Raw genomic sequence first — 10866 nt, 5'->3', positions numbered from 1 at the left:
CCTCTGATTGTTTGTAGTATATATTGTATTGACATAAAATTATCAAAATACTTATTAAAATAAATGTTACTCGTCTGTTAGTAAGTTGCATTTGATTACTGTATTATGCATACTTGTTAAAACAAGCAGAAATTAACTGTTATTTACAGACCACTGCAATTCATGAGGCCATATGTGAGAAACAACATAGGCATAATACAAATAATCACATTGAAGACGAGATAGAAACCTCATAACAGTAATGACAGGAGTTTGTAGGCTTGGCATTATATTTATGCCACAAAAAATGAATGTGTCTTGCAAGGGTCCATAATTGTATAATTCACACTGATTTTCAAGTAACTTGTGTAAATGGCCCATTACCATATTCTAATACACAGATGGGACAACTTTTTCATGCTTAAAACATTTTTGAGACCTCAACAAATGCATGACATCCACATGAGAAAGATGTCCTCTAGATGTGGTTATTTTCAAGATTTGCTACCATTCTGTTTTTAACTATGTACAATGATGCCAATGCCAGTCAATAAAATATTAAAATATCTTTTAACGATCTATAAGTTAAAACATTTCAACTCCTATTATATCATAAACTTGCTGCAAAACTTCAACTGAAATATGGTAGATCAAGGTCCTGTGTATATTGTTTCTAATAAAGATTCCACAATGAATACCATCTAAGCACCGAGTCGTTAATATGTCATGGTGTCAACACAATTTGTTCTTGAGGAATGCTACTGAGACTTGAAACTATACAATTATTGCATCTATGAAACTTTGTGTTACAGCTTCAAAATCCCACAATGCACACAACAGTAGTTCATGACACATTTCTTGGGCTGGAACTATTTTTTTTTTTTATCTTTATTTAGTCATGTTGCATTTAAAAGTACATGGTACTTGTTGATATTTCTATTCCTTTGTGAAACTAAGGAATGCCATATGGTTATCGCTAATATTCCTAACTTTATATACATTCCAAAAACCCATTACTTGATATTGATACATTCCCCCCCCCTCCAAGTAGACATTTTGGTCATCTCATGTTGGAAGTACAGTGCATATGGAGGGGGAGGAAGAAATGCAGAAAAATCAACAGACTATCACACTTTCCAGACTATTCTATCCTATTATAAATCCACATCCAATTTTAAACTGATTCTTAGGATGATTTAACATCGCAGATAATGCTAAGGTGAATGGTAAGGGCATTAATTTCTTCTCCATAACAGCTCCAACAGTCCAATTTGAATCCAGAGTTCCTGTGAAGAAAATATAATAAACATGAATCTTTCAGTATCTGGGATCGCTGTATTCCTTTACCGCAAAAGTAAGCAATTAAACAAATATGTGGGTACTAGTAGTTAAAAAAAAAAAAAAAAAAAATCACTATACACAGTCAAATGACAATAAACTAGCTGGAATGACAGCAGCAAAAAAAAAAAACACACACACACAATACAGAAAAATATCACATCACAATGCCCCCAAAAATAGTTCTGCCAAACCACACAAAAACAAAATAAACGGAGTTGGATAGTTGGGGTAAAACATGGAAACAAATGCAGGCTGCAGCCAAAGGACATGAGAACCTTTAATACTGACCACAATAAAGAATGCTATATGATGCACTATAGGCAGTACCATTCTAGAAGGTCATGCTAATTATAAAATGTCATTTTTTTAAGTTAACAGACTTAACCTTAACGTCACATATTGTCAACTGTGCTTGTCACTCTACTGTATCAACACAAAATACTTCCTTTCTAGAAGAATTATGTAATGGATACTACACAGATTAGGTTACATTCATCAACTATCACATGACTAAAGTAAAACTCATAAATAAGCAAGTGACATCAGTTCAATATAAAGCCTTTACAGTCATAAATAGGAAAAATACTGTACTGCAGTAAAAAATAAAATTCTCTAATATGAATACAAAATCATTATTATTACAGGCAGACCTTGCTTATCGGTGGCATCAGTTAACAGCACTTCAGTTTTATGACACTTGGCTAAAAACATCACTAAAAAGATTTTTGGCATTGGTAAGCAGTTAATCAACAGCGCTTACAGCATCATAAATGCCATTTATTACCAAAATTACTGTGATTTTTCGGTTATCGGCACTAAGCCAGGCACGGATCCCCTGCCGTTAATCAGGACCACCTATTATTAGGTCCGTATTATTATTATTTTGCAGATGAAACTATTCATATGGAACAAGCCCACAAGGGCCACTGACTTTAAATTCAAGCTTCCACAGAATATGGTTTAGAAAAAAGTAACAGTAGGTAAAGGAAAATACAGACGAGATCACCTATTAAACAAAGTTAATAGATGATAATTACATAAATTATTAAAATGAAAGAATTGTATTAGGGTACTAATGCACTACATCTTTGCTTGAACTTAACTATGAATGAGGAAGATCTGTTAAAGTGCAACTTATGAAAAAGTGACAAACAAGAGATCATCTGTCAATGGTCAAAGTCATCACTAGTAATATTAGGAAACGGAAACCTACCAATACGAACCACTCTCTCTAAAAGAGATAGAATAGCAGAAGCAGACAACCACACCAGAGAACAGTTTTCAAGTAAAGGAAGCACAAATGACCTAAAACAGGTTGCAGTGATTTTGTCAGTTATAAATATTATAAATACAGTATGTGAGGCCTTACATGCAATACATAACTTTTGTATGGCATTTGCTGAAAGTTTCATTAGATGTTTCTCAAAGTGAAACAAAGATGAAGGTCAAAAGTTATAACTAGAATAGTTAGAGCTTCAGACTCATTCAACTGAGTCCCATCCACCTGAAGGGGAGGATGGGGTGGAAAATCTGTACAAGATCTGCTAATCAATAGTTTTAATTTTACTGGAGTTCAGCCTCATATCCCACCGACTATACCATTCACTAATCTGCTCCATGTCACGGCTGAGACTAAGGGTAGTTTCATTTATTATGATTGGAGACTTTACTACTATACCCACAAATGTTACATAATCGGCATACTGAGCAATCTTAGTTTTCCAAGCCAAATTCCATATCATTTATATTCATTTAAAAATAACAGTGGGCAAAGGATACTACCCTCTGGAACTGCAGACACAACAGGTTTTGGTTTACTAACGATCCCATCAACAACAACTCTGCTGCCTACCTGTAAGGCAAACTTGAAGTAAACCTCAAATATATCCACCCACTCCAAGATTCTGAAGTTTATAAGCAGCACTAAATCTACTCTGCACTCAAAGGTTCTTTTGCATTCAGTGTTTTTAAATAACTTTGAGGAGTCAGAGGGTACTTTTAGGGGGTTCAGTGTCCAAGGCCATCCATCATCTCCCCTTTCCAATATCATCCCATAGAGAACACCTGATTGATTAACTGGTCTGCACCTCTTCCAGACTCTTGTATTCTACTTCTGCTGGCTAGTTCCCTTTTGTATTCCAGATTGTACATGGGAGAAAATCACCACAGGAGATCCAACTGGCGGGAAAGAGGACTATTAAAGCCAAGTCAGTAGCAAGAGAGAGACTTCTGGCCAGATCTCCTTCCAGAGTCCTTAACCAAACTTTTTTCAGGGCAGACCACCTCTTGTCTGTGACGGCTCACCAAGACCCCACTGATTTAGCCTGCCTAAATCTGCTGAAGGAAATAAGAGCACACTGATGCATTTGCTAAGAGCATACCCAATTGCATCAGGTACATCTGGAAACAGAGAAGAATCTGCCCTTAATCTTTATCTTTTTCTCCCAACCTTTTCACCTTTTATTATTCATTCCCTTGCTAACCTACAAGAGCAGTGTAAAATCCCTCTAAAGCACTTTCTTGAATTAAGTTGATTAATGAGGTACATAATTATTCCCGTGGCAATAATAGAAGTGAATTAACTACCTATCTTTATGTTCATAAGATGGGTATACTGAGGTGAATTTATACGCATCAGACATCTCTCTGCCTTTCAGAAGTCGATGGCCAGTGTTAATTCATTAGTGATAGTTTCCTGACACACGTGTGCATGAATTCCACACCAACAAATCCCGTTGCCATCATCAATAATTTATTTAATCTGAGGACAGATTCTCCCTATACCATAGTGCACTGAATCTATTTAATTGAGTAATGCCACGTGTTCCCCTGCCGTTAAATTATTCTGTGAATTGTACATAAACTAAGATTTACTTACTCAGGCTATAACTCTGGCAACTTAAAATTACCTTTAATTTAGTTTCCTTTAATTGTGAGTGTAGATTTACATACGATTTCATACTTTAATTCCATTAACACAACTTACACTAATTTTTGTGCCTACCCAATATGCTTGCCTTAGGCTAGGTACGGTGATTGGCCTCCCATTCACAATAAGACCATATTAGATGCAGGGCAGTTTTTTGTTGCATAAAAATAAAAAAGTGCTACCCTAGTACATTTACATTAAAAAATACAGTACCACATATGTAGACTACAGTGGTTAGAAAAATATTATAAATACTACAAATCAATTTTTTGTACAATTTTCAAAAATTTACAGGATTATTTCTGATACTGGTAAGTTAGGGTATTTATAATCAAAAATAGCCTAGCAAATCAATATTAAGATACCACACAAGTAGCTATATTGGGCAGAGCTATATTTTAAATTAATATCTATCAGTATTGTTATAATTTGTTCCAAATTTACAGTATTTCTTAAACATGTAGGCTAGGGTGTTTTATACTGAAAGCCAGCCTAGCATATCTCAATTAAAATACTTCATATATATAGGCTATATTGAGTGGTACAGGTCGAACATCACTAATCTGGCGTCACTGGGGCCTGCAGGGTGCCGGATTAGTGATTTTCCCAGACTACAAACTGGTTAGGTTAGAAAAAATGTGAACCCAAAAGTTAACTACCAAACCCTCCCTTTAAAATACCCTGTAAATCAGTAAAGTTGGTTAATACAGAAGAAAGAAATATTACATTATATTTTAATGAAGCACAGGCAAAACAAATGGTAAAGAAATACCTCAAACTTATGCAAGGTTGGTTCCAGACCCCCTCGTGCAAGGGGAACTTTTGTGTAAGTTTGGCAGTCTCTAAAATTGCTACTATGTAAATGCTTATTTCTAAAGTTTGAACACTAAATATGACCCTAACCCATGCTCCCTAAGTGTTAAGGTAACTTTTAATGAAATTAAAGTTACTGTAATTTCATTTAAAGGTTAGGTCAATACATTACCCTTAAAAAAAGAAATAAATGGTTGGTAAAAAATATAGGAATGTGTGAAGATAACATACATACTATTTTCACTTCTTTCCCCCTTCTAACCAATTTATTTTCAGAAGTCTTTTCCACCTCATTTTCAAGAAATTCTTTATTCTTTTTCTCCTTGTTCTAAAATTCCTTTCCATGAACAGTGCTTTTTACTTGGACTAAACTAGCTCTTAGTTATATGTCTATGTTTTAAAATGGCGCATTTACAGTTCTAGAAAATTAGATCAATTTAAAATTATCTACCACTGACTACAAATGAGAGAGAGAGAGAATTATTAAACCTCAAGTGACCTGCTAATGGCAACACTCCGCCCACTTGTCACATTAACTTGACATATTTGACTATTCTGGCTTCGAGCTTCTCTTTGAATTAAAGCACAAGTTGACAGAAAGGATATTTCTAATATACTATATCACATGAATTTTGTAATTACAGTTATATTATTAACTAATTAATCTATTATCTGAAATATCAATAAATATATACATTTAAGGGGGCCGGCCGGCTAATGCCGATTTTTAACGACAGGACTTTGACATTCATACCACTTAATAAGGTGACTTGGGACATCTCCAAACCGCATATGATTTTCGCCTCTGACCTTCGGTTTTGTGAAGCCAGGGCGATTTATCCCGAAAATAACCATTTTTCAAATTCTATCTCCTCCCTTGATATTTAATATTAAGACCTGGGATTACTACCATATATAGACCTGATGTAGACCTCCAATCAAATGGAGAGTTTTTTTTTCTAAAAGTAATTTTTTGCTAGATATGAATTTTTCAATATGGTCAAAAAATAAACCCTATAAATCACGAGAAAAAAATTTATAAAAAAAAGACGAAACAAAAATTGGAAAAAAGGGCTCTATTTGATTGTTCTATAATGTCTTTCTGAGTTATATACCAAATTTCAATGTTATAGCTTTAAAACTAAGTGAGGAGATAGACTTTGAAGGTCAATAAGTATAGTTTTGAGATACAGGCGTTCAAAGTTTTCCTTTGTATTTCTATAAAGACAATGTTAATAAATAATGATTATTATGAATGAATATTTCTTTTTTGTGTATTAATAAACCAAAACTATTTTATTTATCATAATTTAATCATAAATGATGATCCCTTTGCTCATATATCGTAGCCTGGGGCACTGCTTGAGGCAAGATGGGGCACTCCTTCCGATGTAACCCCCTCTCTCCCCTTCACTAACTCGGCTTATTACAGCGAATTTTCTTCTTCTGTATGTTAGCGAGATGTTTTCCTTGTATTTTCCTCTTTGGCATGATGACATTCTTGCCGAAACAAAGATAAACAAACATAAATGCAAAAGAATGTCAGAGGTGAAGTGAAACTCGAAGATGTACTCTCTTTTTACAAAGACAATTTAATAAATCATGATTATTATGAATTTCATAGTCCATTTTGGGTATTAAAAAACCAAAACTATGTTATTTATCATAAATGAAGATCTCTTTGCTCAAAGATCTTAACCTTGGGCATAGTGTGACGTGTGCTGTCAGGCAACCCTCCCCTCTCTCTTCACTAACTACGCGTATATTATGATATTCTGTAATAATGCTTGAGCGATTTTTCTTCGTCTGTATGTTAGCGAGATGTTTCCCTTGTCTTTTCCTCATTGGCATGATGAACTTCTTGCCGAAACATACATAAACATACGTGAAAGCAAGCGAAAGTCACGAGGTGAAACTCGAACGTGTAATCTACTTGAAGTCTATGGTCGCACTGATTCATGGTTGAACCAGATACTCGCTTCTGCGAGCCACGGAATCTCTACAGATGCCATTTCTCACAATTTCTTTGCCAATAATTATCAAAATTTACGATAACAGAAGAAATATTGCATTTTCTTGTACGGATGAATGTTTTAGGCTTATTGAGTTATGTTTACTAATTACCTTGTAACTACGAAAGTAACATGAAGCTCCATGAATTTTTTCATGACTTTGCATTTTTCACCCTATAACACTGTATATAGGGGTTCCGGCCGACCCCCTTAACATAAAAATTTCCCTCATCTCGGTAAAAGAGAAAGGGAGAGAGCATGAGAGCGAATCATAATTATTATTTAATATACTACAGGCAGTCCCCGGGTTACGACGGGGGTTCCGTTCTTGAGACGCGTCGTAAGCCGAAAATCGTCGTAAGCCGGAACGACGCTTGGAAATATGTCTTAAACTAATAAAAAGTTATAAAAACCTTACTTGTAATCCTTTGGTTACACTACATGTTGTTTTCCTGTAGTATTATGTACAACCTGGAGTTATTTTCATAAAGAATGCTGGTTCTTGAAGGTAAAAACTATTGTAATCCTCTGGTGACACTACATTCTTGAAGTTTTATGTACAACCTGGAGTGATTTTGCAAAATCTTGAGGGCTACAAGAACAGCTGATTACTATTTACGTATCATATAGACTAATTAAAGTAAATGTATCTTTAAATAGGCTTATATATTAGTATCAACAAAACATTTCCTGCCATGAGTCAGAGGCCGTTTAATGAAACGAACACTTCTCTGTCCTATCTGTTCAGAAAATAAACGTTACGTCAATCCCCGAGACCATTGTTGCCAAAGCGTCTCTCTCTCTCTCTCTCTCTCTCTCTCTCGCTCTCTCTCTATCTCTCTGCTCTCTCTCTCTCTCCTCTCTCCTTCTCTCTCTCTCTCTGATCAAATTACATTGGAAACTTGACATACGATTGCCCTAATATACGAATGTTTTGAGATACAACAGAAAATTTGCGAAAATACAAGCTTTGATATACAACGAAATATTTGAGATACGATTTTGCGATGAGTGTTAGTTGTATAGGCGACCGATAAATGGCGTTCAGTCTGTTTGTTTGTTGGTGCTGCATGTTAACACGTCGTTGTTTAGTTCGTTGTATTTGCGCCTATTTTTCGTGTTATTTTGTCTATTTTATTATTAACCATGGGTCTCAAAGCTAAAGACAAAGCAGGTGATAAGAAAAAACCCAAGAAAATGATTTCGATGGAAGCAAAACATGAAATTATAGCAAAGCATGAACGTGGCGTTCGTATCGTCGATTTGGCAAACGAGTATGGTCGAAATCCTTCTACAATATCCACGATCATCAAGCAGAAGGAAGCTATAAAAACCCCCGAGACCATTGTTGCCAAAGCGTCTCCTCCTCTCTCCTCTCTCTCTCTCTCTCTCGCTCTATCTCTCTCTCTCTCTCTCTCTCTCTCTCTCTCTCTGATCAAATTACGTACTGGATAATGTCTCTCTTTGGATACTTCGATTTTGCCAAATATTGAGGGCTACAAGAACAGTTGATTACTATTTACGTATCATATAGACTAATTAAAGTAAACGTATCTTTAAATAGGCTTATATTATTAGTATCAACAAAACATTTACTGGCATGAGTCAGAGGCCGTTTAACGAAACGAACACTTCTCTGTCCTTAACTCGGAGCGTCGGAAGACACCTCTCTCTCTCTCTCTCTCTCTCTCTCTCTCTATCTCATCTCCTCTCTCTCCCCTCTCTCTTCTCTCCTCTCTCTCTCTGATCAAATTGCTGGATAATGTCTCTCTTTGGATACTTGGAATTTGCGTTGTAATCTAACCAGAAACTTCGTTTTGTTATTATTACTGGAAACAAGCAATGATTTTTTCATTATTTGCACTTTTGGACTGTTATATGTAAACTAGTATGTATTCATTCGCTCGGAAACTAGTTCCGCATATGAGGCGTCACTAAAAAACATAGAAAAATACAACATAAAAAGTGTCGAAAATCATCATAATCTCAAAATTTTTGTTGTAATCTAACCAGAAACTTATTTTTATTAATATACTGTGCTAAACTATAAAGGATTTTTATCATAGTATGCGTTTTTTAAAAGCGTCGTTAACTCGGAGCGTCGGAAGCGTCAGCGTCGTAACCTCGGAACAAGCGTCGTAACCCAGGACGGATTTTTCCATTGAATATTTAAGAAAAAGCGTCGTAACCTCAGAACGTCGTAAGCCGGAACCGTCGTAACCCGGGGACCGCCTGTATTTAATTTACACATAAAAGCTTGAAAACCTAAAAATTACATAAAAATTCAATAATTTGGCAGGATTTCTCAAGGATGCATCTGTGAAAAACTCCTGTATGAAAATGAGTTATGTTCCAATGAAACGTTTGCACTATCATGAATCCATGCAAATCAAATCGCGTAAGATTGAGGTATTACTTTACAGGTAATTGTGCTGCCTTACACAAAGTTCATCACTGCACTTCCAAGGTGAAGAACTGAATTTTGCAACTAAGCATACTTACTTGTTAGGTGCAGAGCTGTCAGGATGACTATTTTCTTCACCTTGGATTTTTTACGAGTACATAAATTTTATGCTATTTTCATTTATATTTTTACTGTATTTTCTCTTTTATTTTGTATTTTTACAGCCTACAATATAAACACGATTCTGTGCTTAACGTAAGTATGAATGCAAACAAATTCTCTGGCACTGGAGAACTTGCACCAGCTTGTTTTGGTTGGTGTTGTTACACTTACAATTTATTTTGTATACTAGAGTAGTACCTCAGACTTTGAACTTAATCCGTTCCAGAAGGTTGTTTGAAATATGAAACAAATACCCCCATAAGAAATAAAGGGAATCAGGATAATTCGTTCCAGCCAACCCATAAAGTTTCCCTTTTCACATTTTTCTATTATTAATGTGTTCAAAAGTTAAATTAAAAGTGTAAAGTAATAAAACAGTATAGTTATATAAAGCAAATTTTTCTAAAAATTTTGTTTCCGCGTACGGTTTATCACCTTTTTGGTGAAAATAGTGCAAGGGTGGCTGGGGGATGAAGGGAAGAGAGACAGGAACCCTTTGAGGAAACCAAAAAGGTTGCAGTAGGCAAAGGTTGGTAACAATATCAATTTTATTCACATTATAAAAGGATAATCAAATGAATTAATAGTGTGTGTCCAATTGTGTCTGTGAGAGAGAGAGAGAGAGAGAGAGAGAGAGAGAGAGAGAGAGAGAGAGAGAGAGAGAGAGAGAGAGAGAGAGAGAACTGCATGTATGATTGTTGACATGCTTATACTTGGATCTTAACTGCATAAGAGATTACAGGCAGTTCCCGGTTATCGGCGATCCGGTTTTATGGAGCTAGATGGCGATTTATGGCGCTATAAATCACCAAGTTTCAGTTATTGGCGGTTTTTGCTTATCAGCACACTCCGGGAACGGAACCCCTGCCTATAACAAGGGCAGTTATTATTAGGCCACAATACCTCAACTTACTGTTGGCAAACGGCAGAAATTAAAATAAAACATGAGGATTTTGCAAACAAATAAGCAATAAGTAAAGAATGCAAGTAAGAAAAGGAGAGATACAAAAACTTTTCACAAGGAAGCCGTTTAAACAAACAATCAGACATGCAGAAGCTGAACGCAGCACCAGTTTGTTTATTATGGAGCCGAGTTACTTTTACAGTGGTATAAAATCGTAAAAATCAATTGTCACTAGATAGCTATTTTACCGTAACAAACAGAAGTGATTTGGGCAAATCAAATGTAAGAGAAAGAAACGGGTGACTAATCATCCCAGCCCAGC

The 10866-nt window shown here is 35.5% G+C and overlaps 1 protein-coding gene across 1 annotated transcript in view; it reads right to left on the bottom strand.

The window, feature by feature from the left end:
- Positions 1-1002: 1002 nt before the first annotated feature.
- Positions 1003-10866, bottom strand: part of LOC135219808 (mitochondrial import receptor subunit TOM40 homolog 1-like) — a 76757-nt gene continuing 66893 nt past the window's right edge. The window contains exon 6 of the mRNA XM_064256892.1: positions 1003-1265. Coding sequence (XP_064112962.1) covers positions 1126-1265 — 140 coding nt within the window. The 3' untranslated portion in view covers positions 1003-1125. The remainder of the gene's footprint in view (positions 1266-10866) is intronic.

The sequence above is a fragment of the Macrobrachium nipponense genome, chromosome 1 (assembly GCF_015104395.2).
Source record: "Macrobrachium nipponense isolate FS-2020 chromosome 1, ASM1510439v2, whole genome shotgun sequence".
In the NCBI taxonomy this organism is placed as follows: domain Eukaryota; kingdom Metazoa; phylum Arthropoda; class Malacostraca; order Decapoda; family Palaemonidae; genus Macrobrachium; species Macrobrachium nipponense.
This window is presented reverse-complemented; position numbering and strand designations above follow the sequence as displayed.